The following is a 26,574-nucleotide window of genomic DNA, read 5'->3' as shown; positions in this document are numbered from 1 at the left end:
ACACCTTTGGAGGTCTGTATCTCCTGCTTCAAACCTATGTTAAAAATATTAAGTATTTTAATTAGTATTAAGGAGAGAATTTAAAATATAAAACCTCTGTGTTGAATACAGTTTTTAGGAAGAGAATAATCCTTAAAGCCATTGTCCTTTGACAAGACTGAATTATCGTAGAGTAAAAGTACTCAACAGTTAAAGACATTTTCTAACCTTTTTTTGGGTGGGGTAATTATTAAAGGTGCAATCAAAGCATCCCAATTTATTTTTTATTTACACAGACTTTGATATTAATACCCAGGTTGGTATTATCAAAAACAGAGATTTAATTTTGAAGATAGAATAAATGACAATGAATCGTTAAAAAATATATATATATCATGGTCAACACATGACTTGTGTTTTTGGCCAGCTTAAAATGTACTGTACATTCAGATCAGAACACAGTAAAGTCATTAAGCCACGTTAATCTATCACAGATTTTTGATGACTTTGGAGGGCCCAAGTAGACTCGGTTTTGATAAACATGACCACCCTCGGACATCCCTTCAAATATATGTACATTTTTAGGTTGAGGACTGGAAGCAATCTATGAACAACACAATGTCAAATACACTGGCGACACACTTTATTCGAGCTCGGCTAGTCCCACGAATTCGGGTATACCCGGGTGTATTGAGGTTTGTGACTGTTTTCTGCCCGAGTGCGTTGGGTTATTTTCCAGGCAGGGATTGAAGCATTTTATTCCCGCTGGCTGCAATACTGCACAGTACATATATATATACTGCATTACAATTCATGAATTTATGCCATCTGGTAGACACGCGAAGCATTGCAGCCTATTAAATCCTAATCATTATCATTTAACAGATCAGCCGCCCGTCAGCCAGGCATGAACCCAGGCTGGGAAGGCAAACACAACGGGGCTTGTCAGAGGTGAGGAGCGGCGCATTCCAGGTATCTGACAGGTACATACTGGGTATTTGCTCGAATAAAGTGTGTCGGTGCAGTATCATGGAGTCTCTGAGGAAGGAGGAATTTGGCATCAATTACACAAAGATCCATACATGTACAGTAAGAAGTTTATTAATAACTACAGTAGGCAAATCAGACTTGGCACTAATAGATTGAGAGGAACGTTATTAGTTTATTTGAGGAGGTAAGTAGGAATTTAGACCAGGGTAATGCAGTTGATTTGGTCTACTTAAATTTTGCAAAGGCTTTTGATACTGTTCTACAAAAGAGCTTAGTGTACAGAATAAAGCAAACTGGAATCGGTAAAAATATTTGCACCTGGATTGAAAACTGGTTGAAGGATAGACAACAGACAACAGAGTACCACAGGAATCAGTACTGGGACCCCTGCTTTTTAACGTTTTTATGAATGACCTTGAAGTTGGTATAGAGAGTAAAGTCTCCATCTTTGGCGATGACACTAAATTGTGTAAGGTAGTAAAATCAGAGCAGGATGTAATTTCTCTCCAGAAGAACTTGGATAGATTGGAAACGTGGGTGGGTAGATGGCAGATGAGCTTTAATACAGACAAATGTAAGGTTATGCATTTGGGGAAACAAGAATAGACTTACAAATTAAATGGGAAAAAATTAGGTCAATCCTTGATGGCGAAGGATTTAGGAGTGCTTGAAGACAGCAGGCTTAGCAATAGTGCCCAAAGTCATGCCGTAGCTGAAAGGCAAATAAGATATTATCTTGCATTAAACAGGGAATTGATGGAAGGGAAGTTAACATAATGATGCCCCTTGATAAAGCATTAGTAAGACCACACCTTGAGTATGGAGTACAGTTTTGGGCACCACTCTATAAAAAAGACATTATGGAACTAGAAAAAGATCAGAGAAGAGCAACCAAATGAAAAAGGGGATGGAAAATTTGACTTATGAGGAGAGGATAGCTAATTTAGATTTGTTTACATTAGAAAAGAGGCATCAAAGAGGGGATATGATAACTATATATAACTAAAGTATATTCAGAGTCAATACAAGGAGCTTTCAAAATAACTATTCATCACAAGGGCAGTACAAATGACACGCTGTAATCCCTTAAAGTTGAGGAAAGAAGATTTCACCAGCAACAAAGGAAAGGGATCATTACAGAAAGGGTAGATAAAATGTGGAATTTATTACCCATGGAGACTGTGATGGCAGATACAATATATATCTTACAAAAAACAGACATCTTTTTAGAAAGGAAAGGTATATAGGGATATAGCCAATAAGTAACCACGAGAAGGCTGTTAATTCAGGGAGAAATCTGAGTCAGGAAGGAGTTTATTTTTCCCTTTATGAGACAGCATTGGATGATGTTTCACTGGGGTTTTTTTGTTTTCCTTACCCTGGAGAAAAACACTGTAAATACAAATATAGGATAATCTGTCATCTACATTTAGCATGGGTTAAACTTAATGGACATATGTCTTTTTTTCAACCTCATCTACTATGTAGCTATGATCCAGAAAAGTATTTTAATGGAGAGAAAAAAGTAAGTAGGTGAGACACATAATACACAGTACAGGCATACCCCACATTAACGTACGCAATGGGACCGGAGCATGTATGCAAAAGCGAAAATGTACTTAAAATGAAGCATGACCTTTTTCCCACTTATCGATGCATGTACTGTACTGCAATCATCATATACGTGCATAACTGATGTAAATAAGGCATTTGTAACTGGCTCTATAGTCTCCCTGCTTGCGCACACCTTCGGTACAGGTAGGGAGCCGGTATTGCTGTTCAGGACGTGCTTACTGGCGCATGCGTGAGCTGCCGTGTGCCTATTGAGCGAGATGTACTTACTCGCGAGTGTACTTAAAGTGAGTGTCCTTAAACCGGGGTATGCCTGTAATACTTTCCAGTCTGACTTCTGTGCATTGTCCTTACTGCCTCCTGTAAACACTCTCCTCTCCCCCACCACAAATTGCAAGCTGGCACACAGAGCACAATGGCACCTATATAACAATTGAACTGGGGGGGGGGGGGCAGGAGATCTACTATGCAAACAGCAGTGTCTTTTCCACTAGGCCCCTACTCCTCTCACTGGGACATTTTAAGAAAGACCCTTCATGACCTTTAATCTGCCTCTGTGTATAATTTCCATGACGGTGACGTGGAAGATATTCCATTTGCACTACCATTTTCAAAATATAATGGTATTTCCAAAGTCAAACTGAGGTACAAAACCACTCTGGAAGGAATTTCTAAGTGCAAAAGCTGCGATTATAGGGAGGAAGAGCAAGGCTTCTCTCACACAATCTGAAAATCTCTCCTTTTCGTAGAGTAAAGCCATTTGTGACTCAACCACTCCAACTTTGCCTTGAATCTACATTACATGTTAACCTATGCCCTCATGCAGGCCGTATCAACAGTGTCCCACATGCCAAATCTGTCTTGCAAAAGGCCTTGTAATGGCCCTTGAATGGTTTTCTCATTCGAATTTCATTGTAGTTGCTCAGGCAACTACAGTAAGTGCAAGGTTTCCGACTGAAATTCACTTAGAAGCTAAAGTAATGTAAATATATATATATATATATAGCATACAGGTGTAACCACAGGATAGCATGAGGTTGACACTCAAAGGACTTTTCAGTGATTAAACAAGCTTTTATCTAGAAAATCAGATTGACCCTCTGGGCAGTTGCAGCCAACTCTGCGTGAGTGAACTTCTTATTCAGCAAGTACAGATGTGATAAATGTTTGCAATATGTTGACATATTTTTGTAGTGTTTACATGTATGGGAAATGACATTAGAACACTTGTGGCCCTTCTCTTAATTGTTTTTCTTATCATTTTTTTTTTTTTTAAACTCGTTCAAGGGTCGTGCCCTAACGCATTAGCAGAAATAGACATGCCCAAATGATTACTGAATGAAGTTTCCATATAAAGTGTGTCATTCAGTGTCAGAAACACACACGCAACATTAACTCTGCACTTCTAAAGCTGTACAAGCTGTTACATTCAGGACCCGTTAAATAAACAGGAAGGCGCTACTTCCGGCGCTTATTTGCATGCTCCTACACATAACCCTATGTGTTTTCATATGTGTTTGCAGTACTGCACACTGGGCCTTATGTATGCACCTGGAACAAACTATGAAATATGTCAGGCATGTGGGTGAGCTCCAGTGTGTTTTTACCCACTGGAATATGTACAGTAATGCACATAAAAAAATGTCATAGCCACAGAATATCTTTGAATTCATAGCCGAATTTCATGTAGACCAATCAATTTGCTCTATATACTGTCAATAAAATTATACATACATACATATAAAATCACGTTAAATACCAAGTAAGTATTTAGGGGCTGAAGTAATGGCACAGTGAGCAAAGGCACTGACTCTGAAAACAATGATATTGAGTTTGAAGTACAGTAAGGGAGCCTGGTTAAAATCTTGGTGTTTCCTTGGGCCAGTAACTTTATTTCCCTGTGCCTCAGTCACCCAAAAAAGTAATTGTAAGTTGTGGGGGGGCAGCGACTCATACCTGCAAAAAAATTATGTACAGTGCTGCGTACACTGGCAGCGTTATACAAGAACAAACAATTATTATTTATTACAGTCACAGTTTGAGATTTACTGGTGCAAAAACAGCATCAGGAAACCTTGTTCAATGCAATAGGTTTATTTCAGATATATCTGGTTATTTTCTTATGCAAGATATTCCACCAATTTCGCAGCTGGGAGGCTTTAATTACATCTCCTGCGGTAGAAAATGCATGTGGAGGTATTTGGGTAGAAGTGTGTCAAAGTCTCTCAGCTGCCTGTAAGGTGGCAACTCTGTTTCAAGGTTGCTTTGTGAACAATTAAAGCCCTACTGTATTGTACATAGCAGGGTCTTAGCTATTTGAAGGAGCTCCTGGTTCCCTGGAACCAGCGGCCGCTGCCCCTAGGCACTTAGCTCTTCCGGCCGCCTCCTTGCAGCCGACCACCTCCTCCGCAGCAACGTCACCAACATGACGTTATGTTGCCATGGTAATGCGACGTCATGACGTCAAATGACACTGCGATGTCGGTGACGTCCGCAGTGTCATTTGATACTGCGGTACAGAAGGAGAAGGAGGGCGGCAGGTAAGGAGGCTTAGTGACATCCCTTCAGGCCCGATAGGCCCGAGAGCACGGCAAAAGTATTTGGAGGTGGACATTTTTGCCGCCCCAAAATTTTGGATGGAAATGGGAAATCCACCACTGCCTGTACCCCCATCAGACTTTAAAGCAGCAATCCCATTTCACTTCTGTATTTACAGAGAGAGATAAAACAAAGTTCCTTGAACCAGTGCTACCAAGTAATGGACATAAAAAGCACGTGATTAAAGCTGTAACTAGTTCAATAGGACAATGAGTGTGAGGTTTGTGATGAATGGAGATAATTTGATCTTCTGTCTTCAGGGCTCAAATATGGGGGTATGCATGTCTGCCTGTTTTTTGGGGATAATGCAGCCAAATATTGCCTATGTTGGCAGTAGTGACTGGTTCTCCTCCTGTATACAGGAAATACACCCCCTAGAGCTGATAGCTGTATGTAATCTTCATGCCAGTATATCAACAAAGCAATTAGGCAAACTTGTATGCTACTCACAGTGTGGTCTCTCCTCCGTTGCGTGCTTCCAGCTGACTGGTACAATTGAAGAATTCTGATGTGGAAAGAAGCGCAGAGTGTGAAACGCGTCAGAGGTATCCCCATGCCGCCCTCCATGCAGTCACCCTCTTTCCAATAAATCATTTTTAACCAGCCATGTTTCTTTATTGCTCGCTGTGCTCAGCTATTTTCCACATCCGGATTCTTCACTTCTGTATTTATTTCTATTTTATTTTTATTACAGAATTGAAGCAAGGGACCAGCTCTGGGGACCCCCTGCTTCCAGAGATACTTATCTCTGTAGGGGATGCCGGTATCTCTGACAAGTTTAAAGGTCCTGGCCATGCGGGCCAATTAAAAGCCGCAATGGATGACATCACAGGTTCCTATTGGACCATCTGACGCAAGACATTTAAATATCGCCATTATGTTAAGCAAGTTCTCTACCTGCAGAGATACCGGCTCCCCCTACGTAGGTAAGGATCTCTGGAAGCAAGGGGTCTCCGGAGCTGAAATTAATACAGTTTAGCTCCGAACCCCCAGCTTCAATCCTATAATGAAAGTGTGTAGGTAAAGGTCTGCTAACAGCATCCGGAATTGTTTGGGACCTGAGCTTTTAGCTTTGCTACTCTCTGGAACTCTCTCCTTCATATGGTCTGAACCTTATGTATTTAACCAGGGCTTTGATTAACCACCAGTCCCGCATTTAATACTGAACTTTCGAATCCTACATTTTTATCTATTGTTCGGTTTCTTTTATTTTTGTGAAGATATTTGGGTTCCCCTGGGAGAAAAGTGTTATATAAATAAAGTTATTATTATTATTATTGTTGTTGTTGTTGTTGTTGTTAAAACTAAGGGCAAATCTAGAGCAAAAAAAAAACTGGAGTAAGCCATCAGGATTTTTAGCCTTGGATAATATTGTGCAATTTTGTTTTGTTCTAGTTTTGAATGTAACAATATAAGCAAATGAAATGTGAGTCCAAATAAAAATAGGTGTGATCATGTGAAACCACAGGTCTTGCAGAAGTTACTGTTACGCCAACTCCCTCTCTGTCTTCACGAGCAAAGCTATTAGGTAGCAGAATCTAACAGGCTCTTTTCTGCACCATGGAGCAGAAGAGAAAGTCCAGGCAGAGGTATAATAACGGCTCTGTTTGCGGAGGTGATCATTTTGTATTTATTTTTTTAACTTTTTGTTTGACTTTTTTTTCTACTGTTATATGTGTGATTTCCCCATCAAATCTAGTGAATGGGGGGAGGGGGATTGGGGAGAAACCCAGCGAAAGCATTTGGCACTGAAGGAACAAATGTCTATGGGGGAGATTCACTAAGCACGATGTAGGGTTTCGCAGCCCCCGGTGTTAACTGCTATTCAAATCAGTTAAGGCGATGCCCCACACTGGAGCCTAGTGCCTAGAACCTAGTGAATTTTCGCCTGTAGGACATATTTACTAAGCAATCGTCTACCATAAAGCATCTGCCGGCACTGGGAGACGCCTTACAGCCCATTCACTTCAAAAAGGTGTCTTCCGGGGCCAGAAGGTGTCTTATGGCAGAAGACTACTTCATAAGTATGGCCATATATGCTATATCTCAGACCATGTGGCAAGATTCATTAATAAAGCAATATTATATATATTGCACACCCCCAGGAAGAAGATCCCTCTGGGGATCGAAACATCGGATTTTTGTGTCTGTTTCAATACATTATTTTGCTGACTTACTTCTGAGTGCTGTCTCTCTTTGCTGTTCTGCTGGATGGTAACGTACTATATATATATATATATATATATATATATATATATATATATATATATATATATATATATATATATATATATATATATATATATATATAAAATATATATATATATATTATATATATATACACACACACACATATATACAGTTCTTTTTTGTAGAAAAAAAAGGTGGGGGAACTTAGACGTGAGGATGGGATAGGGGGGAAATTATTCTTGGACATGCCCAATAATATCCACATTTATTCCCATTTCAGAATAGTTTTGAATCTACCTATATTATTATTTTTGTAAACAATAATTATTATAGTCTAATTGTTTTTTTTTGATTATCACAATAATGTTATAAAATGTACCACGTGGTCTATGAAAAACTGTACGTTTCCCCTGAGAAAAACCTTTTTGAGAAACGACGTTTCCCCTGAGAAAAACCTGTGTGTGTGCGTGTGTATATATAAAACATGATTATTGTGTCTACTGAGCATATATTAATAGATATATACTGTACATGAAGCAGATAGATAGATGTTCCATATTATAATATTACGGTTATACCTGCTCCTTTCGGTTATACGTGTGTGTGTGTGTGTGTGTGTGTGTGTGTGTGTGTGTGTGTGTGTGTGTGTGTGTGTGTGTGTATACACACACACACACACACACACATCTGTGTTTTGTACATATTCCTAAAACACCATTCGCCATTTCTTACTCAAATCAAATGCTATGCTTCCAAAGTCCCCTTTATACATATACTTTTTACTACTCAACTATCAACTCTATTCTACTCTGAAGGATCTTTAAATAAATTAATAATATTATTTACATTATTGACACGATTTATACACAAAGTTAAAACGTCAGTTAGTACAGTATATGCTTTGGCGTGCCAAATGAATAACTATGAAATATTTAATGTGTGTAGAATGTCGGAATGCTTACATTTGTTAAACTGTTATCTTAGATGTTATACTCCGTGTTATATACTATAAGTCATGTATTTGGTGTATGATTTTATAAAAGGCTTTAAAAGTATAGCAGTAATGGATTAATTAGTACTGTATATGAAATGCTTGACATTCTGCTTTGCTATTCACTGCTTTCAGTTTTACGACTTGAAGAAAGGAGCAGGTATAACCGTAATATTATAATATGGAACATCTATCTATGTACTTCATGTACAGTATCTATCTATTAATATATGCTCAGTAGACACAATAATCATGTTTTACCTTTGCTGCCATACTAATAAAACAAATAATTTAAGTGCTGTATTTTTAGTTATTTTCTAAAGAAAAAAACAGAGTTACATACATTATGAAAATAATAATGACATATATATATATATATATATATATATATATATATATATATATATATATATATATATATATATATATATGGACTATGTACAATATATAGAAATACTGTGTGTGTGCATATATATATATATATATATATCCACACACACTTTTAGTTGTGCTACTAACTCTCACATTTCCACACCCACCCACACCATTTATATCCACTCCCACTCCACACACACCTTTTGTAAAGCACTGTATATACTGTGGGCTCTCCATTCATTTTTATTCACACTGATACACATACACACTCTTTCATCACTTGCTTTCAGTAACCTTTTGACACTTCCAGCCATAAAACACATCCACACCGGGGGAAGGACCAGCACAGATAACATTCCAAGAGACACTGTTTAAAGTAAAGCTTTTGCTTGCTTCATTCATTGTAACATCGCCGGAAGAAGAGATCAGTGTATCTCGAAAGCTCGCACAAATAAAAGCATTTCGTTAGCCACAGAACGGTATCATCTATCTATTTTTTGATTATTGAAGCTCGGCTAACACGGTACTGATACCACTACATGTATATATATATATAGATATATGCACACACGCAGTATTTATACATACTGTATATAGTCCACAATGTGTGTGTGCGTGCGTGCGTGCGTGCGTGCGTGTGTGTGTATTGCTGCATTTTAAATAAAAACGTTTAAGATGATACAATTAAATAAATAGGAAAAAATAGATATTACTGTGATATATATTTTGTTAGATGGGCCATCAGTAACTTTACATTAATGATTTAACTGTAAATACAATTACAAGCACAGATAAGTACCAGCTCCTTGTGACTTTGGGCGAGTTACTAAATCAAATCTGTGTATCATGCATCACAAATTAGAATAAAACTGCTTGAGGAAAAGGATTCAATAAAAACTATGCACATCACTGCATATACTTTTATCATTTAAAAAAAATAGGTTATTATGATTACTAATATTAATTACACAATTATACTAGGTATTAATGTCAAGTAAAAATGGAAAAAAAGTTTTTATTTGTAAAGAAAAAAATACACATTTCCTTTTTATTTACAAACTAATTTGATTTATAGAGTTCATTATTAATGTATTAAATTAAACCAGCTGTGGAATTTTAGCAAAAATAATACGATATATCCCTTTTGTGCATTTTTGCAAGCTGCCTACTTTTTGGTATGATTTCTGCCGCCACTGTAAGGATGCCTATCAAATATTATATTTGACAAAAAAATAATTTCAATAATATCCACTCCCTAGATCCAGACTACAAAAGGAGAGAAAGACATAACTGAATAAAAACAAAGAAAACTTTTATTATCATATTAACAGTGAAAAGTGGCTGACAGGCTGATTTTAAACATATGCGCTGATACTTGGTTTGTAAAAATGGGAAGGAAAAAAAATCTAAGATCTTCTACTTTAATATATATCAACAAGCATTTTAATAGTGCGGTGCGTATGGAAACTTTTGACTGTGTACAAGCTAATAATGGTAACAGTTACAGTTGATTATAAGTAAAACACAGTTAACAAATAAGAATGGCAAAAATATGTGTGAATAAATTACTTTGTGACAACAAACTCGATACAAAGATTTGAATGAGAGTCCAAGATATTTGTTTATTATGCTCCTTGCAGTTCATTCCAAATAGTTCTAGGGCAACAATAATCTTTCATTTACTTGGATGTGCAGCATATGCTTTTGGCCACAGGGAACACATGGGGATCTCTCGGCTCTATTCACTAAAGTCTCCCGTCTGCAAAGGTGCAAAGGTAGTGCAAAACCCAGTGCAAAACACAGCCATATTCATCAAAGAAAAGGAATTCCATCAAAAGCAATGGTAGTTTTTCCTTTAATAAATCTGGTGCACAGATATTGTCCCAGGAGATGTTGACCCGGGAGACTTTAGTTAATAACTCCTGGTCTGCGCTGACACATTCATGTAAAGAAAATTGCATGTGTTCTGTCTGTCGCTAGTGTTGTTTGTACAGTATGTATATCTTTATTAATATAGCGTCATTAATGTACATTGCGCTTCACAGTAGTAATACACATGTCAATCATATAAATAACAAATAATACAAATAACAGGTCATGGGAATAAGTGCTTCAGATATAAAAGTAACATTACAATCTAATTGGCAGGTAGGAAGAACGTACAGAGACAGTAGGAGGGCATTCTGGTAAGTGCGTCTGAAGGGGGCCAAGCTTTATGTATCATGTATCTAGTATTATCCACGGTGCTACTCATATGCTTCTTTAAGCAAGTGTGTCTTAAGGTGGGTCTTAAAGGTGGATAGAGAGGGTGCTAGTTGGGTATTGAGGGGAAGGGCATTCCAGAGGTGTGGGGCAGTCAATGAGAAAGGTTTAAGGTGGGAGAGGGCTTTATATACAAAGGGGGTGGGAGAAGACATCCTTGAGCAGAACGCAAGAGTCGGGATCGTGCATAGCAAGAAATTAGGGCTGAGATGTAAGGTGGGGTAGAAGAGTGTAAAGCTTTAAAAGTGAGGAGAATTGAGTGCGAGATGCGGTATTTGATAGGAAGCCAGGAGAGTGATTTCCACAGGGGATACGCTGAGACAGATTTAGGAAAGAGTAGAGTGATTCTGGCAGTAGCGTTTAGGATAGATTGTAGGGGAGACAGGTGGGAGGCAGGAAGGCCAGACTGTGGGAGGTTACAATAATTGAGACGGGAGAGAATGAGGGCCTGAGTCAGAGTTTTAGCAGTCGAGCAACAGAGGAAAGGGCGTATCATTGTGGAAAAAGTGACAGGTTTTAGAAACGTTTTGAATGGGAGAGGAGAATGTGAGAGAGGAGTCGAGTGTGACCCTGAGGCAGTGTGCTTGGGCTACTGGCTGAATGATCATACTTCCAACAGTAATGTGGAAGGAGGTAGTAGGTAGCTCTGTTTTTGCCATGTTAAGTTTAAGTCAGAGGAGGGCCACCCAGGATGATATGGCAGAGAGACATTCAGAAACTTTGGTCTGTACAGCAGGTGTAAGGTCGGGGGTTGAAAAGTTAATTTGTGTGTCGTCAGCATAGAGGTGATATTTAAACCCAAGAGATGAGATTAGGTCACCTAGAGAAAGTGTGTACAGAGAAAAGAGAAGAGGTCCCACGACAGTGCCCTGGGGTACCCCCACAGAGTGATCAATAGAGGAGGAGGAGGTGTTAGCAGAAGAGACACTGAAAGTATGATGGGAGAGGTAAGAGTAGATCCAGGATAGAGGTTTGTTAAGAATATCAAGAGTATGGAGAATGTGTAGGAGAAGAGGGTGGTCCACAGTGGAGGGTGGTCCATAGTGTCATAATATATATATATATATATATATATATTACAATGCTAATTTGGATTGAATACATTTAATTTTATAAATAATAAATACATATAATCCTGTTTTAATTTAAATTGCATCAATCTGGAATTTATTGCAGACAACAAATTATGCGTCATAAGTCACAGCACATCCTTCATACACATGATGCACAGTTTATGAAGGTTTGTACTACTTTTTAGCACTAACATTTTGACACAATAAAAACATCTATAATGTTATTCTCTTAGGTAGGGCCCTAAGAGAGCACAACTAATTTATTATAGCTTTTCCACCGTCTATTCCTACTACTTTCTTCAATCCTTGATATGGTGAAACTATGTCCTGTTGCTTCTCAGTAAAAGCCTGCGAGGTTCAAAGTTTCCACTCTACAGAAACAGATTTATTTTCTTTGCTTTCTCTTTTGCGGTATAAGTATAGGGGAAAAAAAAAAGAATCCAAATAATGTTCCCTATTGTTTCATAGGTTCAGAAAACCAGGAACAGCAAAGCTACTTTTCAATGACACTTTGACCACTGCCTTCTATTTGTTGAGACGTGTTGTAGATCTCTCTAGCAGTAACGGGGTTAAACTGTAAATTCAACACCCCCCCCCCAGTCATACTCCATGATATGGTACAAGTTACTTACGTATTTATGGGTTTATGTATCATAAGAATATGACATACGTGAATGCTAAACAAAGGGAACAAGCGAGAGATCATGGGGCATATGTACAGTACTAAGGCCATTTTTGAGCGAAGTTGGAGCAAATTGAGTAATTTTTGTGTTGTGTCCCATTGCTCCACTTTTTGCACCGATTGCATCAGTTTATGTTTTGGGGAGTGTCAATAAGAGGGGTTGAGGAGGATTTACACAGCACACAGATTATAATGAGCTGTAACCAGACACAAAACAAGTTATGATGGGTAAAAAAAAGTGACAGAATCCCCCATACAGTATACAGCAAACAAAAATAGCACTTGTGAGCACATTCTCATGCCTCAGACAAGTTTGCAACCCTGATTTTCCCCATTATCTCTTAGCATACAGCGCTTCCACTGCAGCCAGGGATTCTGGGAAATTATGTATAGATGTAGAGATTGACGCTCATATAAGTGTTTAGACTCACAAGCTGTATTATTTGGCATATGAATAGATGGGAACTTTCATAAATCCTTAAAACATGTATGCAATAAGAAGTTAAGGGGGGGCATAAACATGGGACCTAGCGGTCAGTCGGCACGACTACCGCAAATGTGGTTCCACCGCTCACCCCACTTAACATACACACTTCCCCACATAGGGTGTGTGGGCTGTGTTTCTGTCCCTGTGCACTTATACATTAAACTAAACTCAGTTTTAGCTTGGAGTTGTGCCCTTCATTTTTTCTATAGGATTCTTCCTGTGGATCTTTATACCAGCTGTGCTCCTTTGCTTTCTTCAATGATTCATTTTTTCCTTCTTGTCCATTTTAACATGGACCCCTATAAGCCTATGCCTGCCACATTACACAGCTTTTCAGCACAACCTGAGATAAAGAAGCACAAAGCCAGTACAACTACTCACAGACATCTGTTAGGTCTCATTAATATGAGGATGGTTACTGATTTTTTTTTTTTTTTTTTTTTTTTTACAATGTGAAGCTGGAAGTGGCTACAAACAAACACAAAATAAGTTATGGCGAGTAAAAAAGTGACGAAAAAATCTCCCCGCACAGTGTACAGCAAATACAAATACATGTTCATGTATCAAACTGTGTATCCCCTTTTCTCCGTTTAATATGCACCAAAAAATCTGCCAGGTCTGAGGGGATATTAAAACTCTGTTGTTTAAAAATGTGCACCTTATGTAATACGGCAGGCATAAGCTTATATGGTTCCATGTTCAAATGGACAAGAACCAGAGTGACACACTGTGATTGCTCATTTGCATGTTATTACCCAGAATCCCTGGCTGCATCTCTAAGGCAGCGACTATACTCGCGGCGCGCATGCACACAACGTTGGAACAAACTAATGGTGGCCAATGAAGGCGCACACAGTGACCAAGAGCTCCGCAGCGACAGACTGGTGAGGAAACAAATGAAATAGTTTTTGGAGTGCGAGGGCCGTGTCACGGCCACGTCACGCGATCGGTTCAGCCAATGAGAGCGAGCCGCTCATGTGACATCCCAGCCACGCTTTCCTGTCACCTCCTGATGCCTGCAGTACATGTTTTGCGTGCACACCACGTGCACGTGACGTCACGCGGTCGCGAGCATACAGTATCATCGCGGCCAAAGCATTGTATCCTAAGAGATAATGGGGAAAGGCAGGTTTATTGGACCTGTCTGAAACGTGAATGTGCCAACAAGGGATATTTTTATTCATTATGCACCTCATGTAAGAAACTGGTGCAACAAGTTTGGTACATACAATATAACGCAATTATGGAGCAAAATTGGAGCAGTGCATCAAAATAAGTTTTTCTGTATATTGATACATACTGTAGGGGCATATATAACTTGTAATGGGGCATATGCATCAAAACAAAAGTGGTGCAATTTGGGGGCAATTGAAATTCATAGGATTTTTCTTTTATATAGTACATCTGGAGAAATAATTTCGCCCTAAAATTGCCCCACTGTTTCCTTAATACATACTGTATACCCCAATGATTTTATATGTGTGTATATATATATATGTGTGTGTGTGAACCCCAGATTAGCACACTAGCATACAAAAGATATCAAAATTTATTAAACACATATAACAAAAAATATAATAAAAAGGATCCACAGTGTACCAAGGACTGATTGCTACTGAACACTTATGAATTGAAAATACATGAAGTTACAGACATAAGTATGAACACATTCAACAGGTCACAAATAAGCTGGTATAAAAGCTGTAAGCTAATGTGTGAAAAACCAGAAGTAGTGAAGAGGTTAATGTGTCAGAAGTAACTATGTATAGGCTACCATATGCACACGCAGAGACCCAAACCCTAAAGTGTGGAGGAAACTAAGTTTCCTCCTAGCACTGGGACCGGCCGGTCAGAATCACCAATAATAAAAGCTCAGAATAGCTGCTGTGTGCACAGACAGTTGGTAATATATAGCAAACATGTATGAGTATTGCACATTGAATTGGCACACACAGATAAGCAGCAGAGCTAAAGACAGATGTCAACAATAAGTATAATAGAGTACTTATCACTGGTCCAAGTGAGGGTTAATAGTGGCTGGGTGTTTGCAACTGGAGCGCTGGTAGAGAGTCCAGATAGGTAAAATCGTGTGTATATATATCGTGTATACAGTATATATATATCGAAATTCCCCATTTAAGTCAATAGAGATTTTTTGCCAAGAGCATCCTCATCAGTCACTTGAACTTATATAGAATAAGCTTCAAGAGGTCCATCTTTTCCGTAGAATGTAAAGGTTTATAAGAATGAATTGGCCCTTGATAAATAAGCTTCATAACATTTTGTAAACTATTTAAAGGTGCAACCCCTGGTACTATAGCTGACCAAAATTAAACACAAAATGTTGTTAAAATCGAGTTAAACAAATGTAACCATGCATAAATCAAAAGCTTTGACGGCTTATGATTTTTTTTTAAATTATACACAAGCTTCTTTTTTGGGGAGTCATCTAAAAGGTGGAGTGTTTCTTAATTTAAATTTTTTCATCAGCCGTTTTACCATCCTGTCCTTGCACAGAGTCAATAAAGATAAGGGGTAGGAGACAAGAGGATGGCTTGCCTGTGTTCAAACTTTTGTTGAGCACAAGGAGACATTACGTAAAAGGGAGTAGCTAAAAGAAATGTAACTACTCCCAAATCTCATCTCATCATGATTACAAACTAATGTAACAAATATACTTAAAATACCTATATAGTAGGTGCTGGCATCAGCAACCCACAATGTACCTCTCATATATGTCCACTAGTACACTAGAGGAGAGATTGCCTCTCAAATTAACACAATCAAAGAAAGTCTAGTCAATTGTCTTGCCCCCATTCAATATATGTACCCAAACCTTTACTTGGTATGTTGAATATTGTGTTTTAACCACATTGTTCTTTCAAAACGTAAATTAAATGAACCAAGTTAATTCTGTATACATGTGGATATTTGCTATAATATCATTCCTTAAAAAGGTTTTACAAAGCAAAATATAATTCAATTAGTAACATATTTGCTTTTTCAAATATATTTTATATTCTTCTTTACAAATAAATACAAATGAAATACTAACAAGAGATTTTGTAGTGTTTGGCTATTATTTGTCTCAAAAAAAGGTCACATTTACTAACAACAGTAGCTACAATTAGCTAAATGAAACCTCATTGGTACTAGAATAATACGGTTAATACAGTAGTATAGAAGTGGAACAAAACTGGAGTATAACTTGGAATAAGTGTTGTATTAAAGAAAAATAGTTTTTTTGCATTTTTATGTTATAAAGAACGCAAGGATAAATAGTAAGATGCTATATGATGAGAAAGGATCTATGACGGATCTGCTTGTGGAATTCACAAAAGAGCGATAGTCGTAATCACGTATTAATGGGCATCGAAGTGAAAAATGTACATGTGATCAGAGTTTTCGCGTTAAATGCCACATTTAATCTATGAAAGCATTCCGTGCCCTAATCATTTTCTGGGAACTATGTATTAAAGTGGCCAAATGTAAGGTAATATTGGTGTATAAAACAACACCAGATGTATGAAAGAAAAAAATCCCCCAGATTTTTTTTATTTTTAATAAATCTGTGGGTTACGTATCAAAGTCTCCTAGTAGCAAAGTTTTGCCATTTATCACAGCCTCCTTGCTGCAAAACTGTGGCAAAAAAAATCGCACCACATTTATGAAAAACAAAAACAAAAAAGTTTCCATTGAAATAAAGTGTAAATAAGCAACAGGGCTCCTTGATAAACCGCTTGTAGCGCAAAACGCGTTGCACCTCTATTTTTATCAGGGGCAAATAAATTCTTATCTTCTAAATCTGGTGCAGTCATTGATAAATTACATTTCTCCCCCTCCTTGTTTGTTGTAATTAAATGTCAAGAATACTACATTAGCAACCTTCTGGGAATAGCACACAGCATATGTATATGCTATGGGCAGTTTGCTAATGATACGCATTCAACACTGATATGTATCCAGCTTTCTTACACAACTTCACAACTTCCCTAAACTGCCCAGCTTGTGTTCTTCCCTATTTCTTCACTCGTTGCCATGTATTTTGTATGTCTTTTGATAGGGATCTTTTTGTTCCCTGGTGATTATGCAAAGTGCAGACGTTTAGCACAAAGACTTTTCTATTTACATTTACAGTTATTTAAGAATCTTTGAAGAAAGGCTTTTATACAATACTTATGGTTGTGCCACCATCATATTATACCCTTCTAAAGTTAATCATGTTTGCATGTATTTATCCAAATCATGTTTTTTTTTTTATATATATATATATATATATATATATATATATATATATATATATATATATATATATATACACAGATGTACAATAGTGGGGCCTCACTGTTCCCCCATTTAATCATTTTAGACTTGTATTTTCTTACATAGCGCTGACAATGAATTTTGCAGGCACAACAAGCTTACAATCTAATTTTGGTGCCTAATGCACAGGAAGATTCAATGACATACAAAGGTCACAAGAAGAGCTGACAGTGGGGTTGAAAATGGGCTCACTGCTCAAAAGTAACATTAACACTGAGATACTCCTATAGCCCTTCAGATAACATACCCAGGCATGCCTCATAATATTAGAAAGTTTGCATAGGATTCAATAGTATACTGTGCCTCAAAAAAGGGAACTGTTCAGCTACATCTGTATATATATATACACACACACACACACACTAAACACACAAGAGATTTCAGGGCACTCTAAATTGGAAAAAGGGCAAGGGTAAAAAAACTTATCTTATCAGTCGTGGTGCTAAGCAGTGCAACCAGGATCACCATCCAGCAGCAAAAATATACAAAACAGAGATCCAAAGAGTCTGCAGCACTCACAAAGTGTTGTCAAATGCAAAAAGGTTTTAATGAAATATCACAAGCATCAGGGGTAGAAAAGAAAAAAAATGGAGCGACGTTTCGGGGCTTGAGAAAGGACCGTGAGGTCCGAAACATCTCTCCACTTTTTCTGTTACTACCCCTGATGCTTGTGATGTTCCATTAAAACCTTTCTGCATTTGACAACACTTTGTGAGTGCTGCGGACTCTTTGGATCTCTGTTTTGTGTATATATATATATGGCACTCACATGTCACAGTGTTTTTTATTGAAGATACACTACCGACACACTTAATTAAAGTGTGGCTGGTTCCGCAAGCCGGGAGATTTCCCGGCTTGCTAGTGGCCGCCCCTCGGCGTGCCGCGCGTCATAGACGCGCGGTCACGCGTCTTCGGGAGCCAGCGCCCCCTCACGCGCGTCCAGGGCTCCCCGAGGGAGCCCTGGTGTCCCGCGATCGCGGGACAGCGGCAGGGGGTTCCGGGGGACCCGGCGGACCCGGCAGCGGTAGGGAGAGCGCCCCGATCAGAGGGCGCTCTTTCGCTGCTTCGGCGCGCGCCCGTCACACTCGGGCGCGCGCCAGGCTACTGCTGCGGCCAAGAACGGGCAAATGCTCGAATAAACTTGGCCGCAGCAGTACAGGATCGATGTTTCAGTCCTCACATGGACCTTCAATAAAAACACTGTCTGCTGAAGAAGACCTGTGAGTGCCTCATATTTATATATGTTCTACATTGATTATGAGCCAGAAGTACCTAGGCAATTATTCAGCAGAACCGTGAGTTGACCTTTTGATTCTCTACACTAGTGTATGTGTGTGTGTGTGTGTGTGTGTGTGTGTGTGTGTGTGTGTGTGTGTGTGTGTGTGTGTGTGTGTATATATATGTCTATATATATATATATATATATATATATATATATATATATATATATATACATACACACACACACACACACACACACACACACACTAGTGTAGAGAATAAAAAGGTCAACTCACGGTTCTACTGAATAATAATAGTATATATATATATACTTTTGTGTTTAGACATACTTGTATATTTGTGAAAGTCTCATGGCTGCAAGCAGGGGCAAAAAAACGGGAAAACATTTGACTTATTAATAAAAAAACGTTACAATTGAAACCCAATATATTTTGTTGATTGATTCATCTGGTGGTGTGTTTTTGCACCCATTTTGCCATGGTTTTTCAGCTGGGAGACTTTGATAAGTGAACCCATTGGAGATATTATTTCACCCATCAATTTCACGCATCAGTTCCAGTTTGTTATATAGACCCTTGTGTATATTTCAGTACCTAGAATTTACCAGACACAAGATCATGTCCCAAATAGATTGCAGCCTAATTTTTAACGCACAGGGAGATAGAGTCACAAGTAGCTGACAGATGAATGTGTATAATGTAATGTTAGTGTTCCAACACCACTGCCAGCGATCAGTAATTAGACTACTTAATGTACGTTTAAGTTATATAAAGTACATAGGGATAGTCTGCATACTGTATCTGTATTATATCATAATTGCACAGCCATCTAGTTTCTTGAGAACAATTTTTTTTAATGTAGGTGTACTGTAGTTTTAAAATGTAATTTTAAAATGTTATTTAAAAACATTAATTCTGAAGCCCAACAAGATGGATTAGAACATTATAAACTTTGGTGATATTTTCCTAAAACTTAAAAACTTACAAATAGTATACTGTACTGTACACAACATAAACATATACAAAGTAATATAAAGAAAATCTTATACATATTTGTTTTCTGAACGTATAATCTCATTAATTACACAGTATATGTTACACACACACATATATATATATGTATATGTATATGTATGTATATATATATATATATATATATATATATATATATATATATATATATATATATATATATATATACTGTATATATATATGTATGTATATATATATATATATATATATATATATATATATATATATATATATATATATATATATATATATATATATATATATTACCAGTATATGTAAAATATTTTTTTCCTTTCTTTTAAGGGGTCTATTTATCTCCCAGTTTAATAAAAAAAAACAGGATTAATTTTCTTTGATAATTCCGGTGCTGCATTGTATTCAAGTTCTGCCCATTTTGTTTTTATTCAAGAGGGGTTTATTTAATAAAGTCTCCTGTCTGCAAAAGTAGGGCAAACCTGTGCAAAAAACTGAGCCATACTCATAAAAGCAAAGGAGTCCCATTGAAAGCAATGGGAGTTTTTCCTTTAATAAATCTGGTGCAATTCTTTTGCCCAAACTTTGACCCAGTTTTGCACCTAGGAGACTTCAGTAAATAACCAGCTGAATGTGTTCACACTCAATATATACAAATATATACACGAAGAGCCTCCTACACTCACATTGGCAACCAATTTGAAAATATACTGTACAGTACAGTAGTTTCGCAATATCCAAAAATATAAAAATATTTTTCAAAATTAGTATGTAGAATCTCTCTTTAAAATAATTCACTTTTGTAGACGCTATTAATTTGTGTAGTGAACAATATAACAGCAGCCAAATATATGATATACTGTATAGTATTCTTAGATTAATTCAAAATGCAATATTACTGTATGTATGTTTCATAGATATTAGAAAACAAACTTTTGTCGTCCTTAACACTTTACGGTGTGGGCACTGCATCAGTTATGAATCATGTTTAGTAATAAATTAAATATAAATTGCTTTAATGTATCTCAAAAACGCTGAAAACAAATTATACATCACAGTTGCTAATGTAATTTACAATTTGCATATCATAATGTAAGAAAGAAACCATAATAGCTTCAAAAATAAAGGCCCTTTACACAATAAAGGTACACATCAAATGTAGTCATTATTCCACTGACTTTTGCTTCAGAACTCTGTAAACCTTTATTGGCCCCAAATATAGCTCTACAAACTTTTCAGCAAAGAAGAAACAGGTGGCACAGCCTAGTGTACAAACTGTACAGCTATTATGTGCAACCTGTTATGATGAAGCCACTTATACAGTTCAACTCAACTTCCAGTCCTTAGATTGAAAGTTTGGGAGCAATGGGGAAGAATATGTGAGGATCTTAAATTGTGCATTTTTGTGAGGGAGTAACTTGTATATGAAAATTAATATTATAGTGTACACTTCTATGAATATTGATCTATTTACTTTACCTATAACAAATACATACATTTTATGGTATGTTATTTATGATATATTTACACACACACACACACAAAATAAATTAATTTGTATGCATCACATTCTATTCTTTAATATTTAATTGTACACATATATGGACAATTATACATGACCTGTTGTTGAAAAATATGTACTTGTACACTGAATAAAATATGTGCATGCATTGCTTGTGGTTTCTAATTATACACCTATATGTTTGTGGGTATAGCATACATGTACAGTACAAGTGGTAAAAGCACTTAAAGTACATTTACATATGTTAAAGTATGCAACAAAACACATATTTCAGTATGAATGCATTATCTATTCTTAACAAACATATACAATGGTATGTTGGTGCAATAGTAAATATTAAAAGTGTATCCAAGTATTACCTGCTCTTCATAAATGTTTTTTTTTTAAATATATATATATATATATATACAATTGTATTGCATGATATATATATATATATATATATATATATATATATATATATATATATATATATATATATATATATATATATATATATATATATATATATATATATATATATATATATATATATATATGCAGAAGAGTGCATGCTTTACATACTTAGTAGATACTGTACATACTGTATATATTTATATGTGTGCAGTGTAAACTGTAAGTGCGTGCAAGCACATTCTCTTCTTAAATATGTACATGCATAGTATGTAGATAAAGCAGTACACACAGCAGGAGCATTACCTGACCTCTGCAAACCTATGCATGTCTGTCTATGAAAGTACACTGGTGTACAGTAGAAGTGTATGCATGCATTACCTGCTCTCCCGTGGGTTGGCCGTAGACAGCTCTCCCAGTCCCCTGCAATTGCTCCATGTGCTGCTCTGAGAGGCACCGCAGGATGAAGCTCCGGTCTCAGTCCCACCCCTCTCCACTCCACTTCCTCATTCCAGTGCAACATCACGGCAGCCTGCCTGGCATGTCCTGCACTGCTCTCTGCCTGCGACTGCCACTTCCATTTAATAGGGGACCTGCCTGCGTGTGCTCTGGGGACAGGGGAGGCTCAGTGGTGATGCTGTGCTTGTCAGATGATAACACCCCCTCCCGGTGCAGGCTTCTTCGCAAAGCTGGACATTAAAGGGTGGTGTGGGATGGTCTCTCTGCAGTTTCCTTCTTTCAGCACCTTGGGAGAGGGGACAGCTTCATGACCACTTGCCTACAGTTTCTTTATAACTGAGTTTGCATCAGAAATTCATGCAGACCCTATAATTTTGTTTAATATCTCTATTGTTAAAATAGCATTTACCTATTAAAAGTAAAGTTTTGATATTTTTATATATATTTGATATTTATTTCTATAGTAGATGGATATTATATATAACCATTCAAAACTTTGAATGGTAATGCACTAATAAATTGTATTTATCTTAATCTACAATATATATATATATGGTACACACAATCTTTGCGAGCTTAAAATCCAGTCCCACAGTGTTACTGTATATACAGTATTGATATTGTTAAATTATGCCAAATGGCCTCAAATATACAGCAGTAAACAAAGAAGCCCCAATGCACATCCCTTATGGCAAATTATTTAGTTAAGGTCTATAGGGGTTTTTGTCTTATAAGTATGGGTCATTTAGTTAATATTTTGGCAGAAACATATTAAGTCTGCAACCACGTCAAGGCCCTTTCTTTGTTTTCTCCCCTCACTCTCCCATACCTTAATGTGCTCACAAGTTATCTCTCTCTCATACAATACCGTTCGCACGGGAATCAGCAGACAGCACTCAGGTTAGAAAAATGACACAAATCACCAACGTTTCGGACCACAAACGGGCACTACCTTGAGGAAGGGCCCATTTGTGGGTCTGAAACTTTGGTGATTTGTGTCATTTTTTCTACAATATATGTTTATTTTTCACAAACCTGAGTGCTTTCTGCTGATTCCCGTGTGAACGGTATCGTATGTTTATATATACACATATATATATATATATATAAAAGCAAAAAATGTAAAGTCAAGGTGCATGCTCCATATAAATCAATATAGAAATCCTATCTTCCGATAAGAGAAGGCACAAAAGCAGCAACACTCAGATATAGCAAAAAGACATGTATTAGCCGTGACAAAACAGCACACTATAAACCCAACGTTTTGGTTCTGGCAGGACCTTCCTCAGGGGATGCACGTTGGGTTTATAGTGTGCTGTTTTGTCACTGCTAATACATGTCTTTTTGCTATATCTGAGTGTTGCTGCTTTTGTGCCTTCTCTTATGGGAAGACAGGGTTTATATATATATATATATATATATATATATATATATATATATATATATATATATATATATATATATATAAAAATATAATTTTTTTAAATTAGACTGTACCTATAGCTGTTTTAGCAATATGTGCAAATATACAAAAACCCGCAATTGGGGATATGACCAATACATTTCAAGCAATATAATTCTACTATACTAGTCAATATGAAAAATAAACAACATATATGAATGCACAACAATAATTGTATACACTAATGAAACAATGTTGTAGATGAATAACTGGGATATATACTAATTCCAGTGCTTTATGTTTAAAGAGAAGTTAATGAATATAACCATAAAATATTTAAATAAAATGTCCAAGAAAAGTTTAGAAAAACCATAAAATGTATATCCGATAGCACTAGGATGCTGGCAGCCTTCTTCGTGGGCACAACTAACTCCCGTCACACGACCTGAATGGAAAAGAAAAGAAGAAAAAGCGCCCAATCCTGGTGTGATAAATTTGGTAAAAATGTAATAAACTTGAACATAGACAAATAAAAACTCACAACATCTGGAGTTTTTGCGCGTGTTATGAGTAGAAACTCATGCTCTAGCATCAAACAGGAAACTGCTACACTTGTAGTGCTCTGCTCATATGATCATCTCATCATGTGTCCTTCCAAATGGGTGTTGCCACTTGGAGAGTCCTCCGGCAACCAGAAGCAGGCCCGCAGTGTTCCAAATAGGAAAAGTTCCCAAACTCCAGAGCAGAATACACACTCCTCTGGTGCAGCGATTTCAGTAATTACCACACTATTTCTCAGCAGCACGTCACCCTACGCGTTTTCTCAGTCAAGCTAATTTCATCAGGGGATGTTTCTGGGTACATACAACCATACTATATACTCCCAGAAACCAATAAAAAGAGACTAACTTAAATCTACACCTGTGTGTGTTAATTACATTTCTCTTGCATTTCAAATGTTATAAACATAGCAGAAAGTGTATACAATTAATTAAAATGTTGCAATACAGCCACATTAATCTATAATCAAAGCATATATTCCCCTTGCATTGGCAAGGAAGCATTGGCATCTTAAGAGTGATGCAGTTAAAGTGATAATTTTAAATGACAATATAGTTAGACTATAGTTATATATTTACTTTCTTCATGCAAGACCAATAACCTCCGCAGATAGGACATGGATCTATTGCATTCTCTTTACAGGTATGTTCCTGATGTGCAAGTCCTGTTTAAAGATTTACTCAGTGGCCTTAAGCAGTGATAAGTTTGGTATGTTCCTGATGTGCAAGTCCTGTTTAAAAGATTTACTCAGTGGCCTTAAGCAGTGATAAGTTTGGTATGTTCCTGATGTTTTCTTTTCTTGGGGTTGAGGAGGAGCGCAGGATAAGTTCGTGATATGTGAAAAAATAAAAATATATATAGTGCACATGGTAGATCACTGCTAAAAAGATAATCAATAAATGAAATGAACTCACAAAAATCGTATTGTATTACTGCATGTCAGAGATCCATCTCTCTCTGACTGGAGCCCTTTGTGTAGCTGGGGTCAGGATGCCTCTCAGTGGAGTGGATGATATGCAAGTGAAAGAAACCACAAATAGTGCATACTGTATAAACTATAAATATGTATTAGTCACAAATATTAAGGAAACTCACATTTTCCATAAATTCAATGGGTGGTGGAGAGAACCGCCGATAGAAGGGTGGTGGAGTGTAAGGCTGCTGCCCGATGCTTCCTTTCACTTACACCTCACAGTGTAGTTCCGCATCGGAACTACACTGTGAGGTGTAAGTGAAAGGAAGCACCGGGCAGCAGCCTTACACTCCACCACCCTTCTATCGGCGGTTCTCTCCACCACCCATTGAATTTATGGAAAATGTGAGTTTCCTTAATATTTGTGACTAATTCATATTTATAGTTTATACAGTATGCACTATTTGTGGTTTCTTTCACTTGCATATCATCCACTCCACTGAGAGGCATCCTGACCCCAGCTACACAAAGGGCTCCAGTCAGAGAGAGATGGATCTCTGACATGCAGTAATACAATACGATTTTTGTGAGTTCATTTCATTTATTGATTATCTTTTTAGCAGTGATCTACCATGTGCACTATATATATTTTTATTTTTTCACATATCACGAACTTATCCTGCGCTCCTCCTCAACCCCAAGAAAAGAAAATTCTACATCCTGGGACTTGGAACTGTCCCACCAGAGGAAGTTGAGCTGCACTTGTACACTTTTATTTCTATTATCACTTTGTGGTGTAAGGTTTATTGTGTGTATCTAAGGTGTGTCACTAATTACACCAATCTAATATTAATTGGGAAGCGCCCAGTCCATCCACATTCCCCACTCCCCCACCCACTGTCACATGTTCCTGATGTGCAAGTCCTGTTTAAAAGATTTACTCAGTGGCCTTAAGCAGTGATAAGTTTGGTATGTTCCTGATGTGCAAGTCCTGTTTAAAATATTTACTCAGTGGCCTTAAGCAGTGATAAGTTTGGTATGTTCCTGATGTGCAAGTCCTGTTTAAAAGATTTACTCAGTGGCCTTAAGCAGTGATAAGTTTGGTATGTTCCTGATGTGCAAGTCCTGTTTAATAGATTTACTCAGTGGCCTTAAGCAGTGATAAGTTTGGTATGTTCCTGATGTGCAAGTCCTGTTTAAAAGATTTACTTAGTGGCCTTAAGCAGTCATAAGTTTGGTATGTTTGAATATCAAAAGGTGATTTTTTTTCCCCCCTCTTAACTCTGTGCTGTTAATTGACCAACTGGAACAAGCTGATTTATTCGGGCGGGGGGAGGGTCATGTGACTGCTTTAGATGTATAAAACACATATTTCCCTTGCATTGGCAAGGAAGCATTGGCATCTTAAGAGTGATGCATTTAAAGTGATCATTTTAAGTGACAATATAGTTAGACTACAGTTTGACTAGAGGTGACTGGGGACTGCATCCTTTCTGCAAACTCTTACTCAAGGCAACAAACGGTGAGCTTATATGACCACACTTTGATCCCATGCT

The 26,574-nt window shown here is 37.2% G+C and overlaps 1 protein-coding gene across 10 annotated transcripts in view; it reads right to left on the bottom strand.

Moving 5' to 3' along the window:
• The window catches only part of IKZF1 (IKAROS family zinc finger 1), a 151,425-nt gene extending 129,094 nt beyond the window's left edge, over positions 1–22,331 (bottom strand). For 3 of the 10 annotated variants that reach the window (XM_075586465.1, XM_075586470.1, XM_075586474.1), the window contains exon 1: positions 22,065–22,331. In XM_075586465.1, coding sequence (XP_075442580.1) covers positions 22,065–22,206 — 142 coding nt within the window. In that variant the 5' untranslated portion in view covers positions 22,207–22,331. Of the gene's footprint in view, positions 1–5,589; positions 5,645–22,064 lie in introns of all 10 variants that reach the window. The other 7 variants (XM_075586469.1, XM_075586468.1, XM_075586464.1 and 4 more) reach the window with 6 other exon arrangements.
• Between the last annotated feature and the right edge of the window lie 4,243 nt (positions 22,332–26,574).

This window comes from Ascaphus truei, chromosome 2 (assembly GCF_040206685.1).
Source record: "Ascaphus truei isolate aAscTru1 chromosome 2, aAscTru1.hap1, whole genome shotgun sequence".
Lineage (NCBI taxonomy): Eukaryota > Metazoa > Chordata > Amphibia > Anura > Ascaphidae > Ascaphus > Ascaphus truei.
The sequence above is the reverse complement of the archived record's forward strand: the minus strand, read 5'-3'. Positions and strand labels throughout refer to the sequence as shown.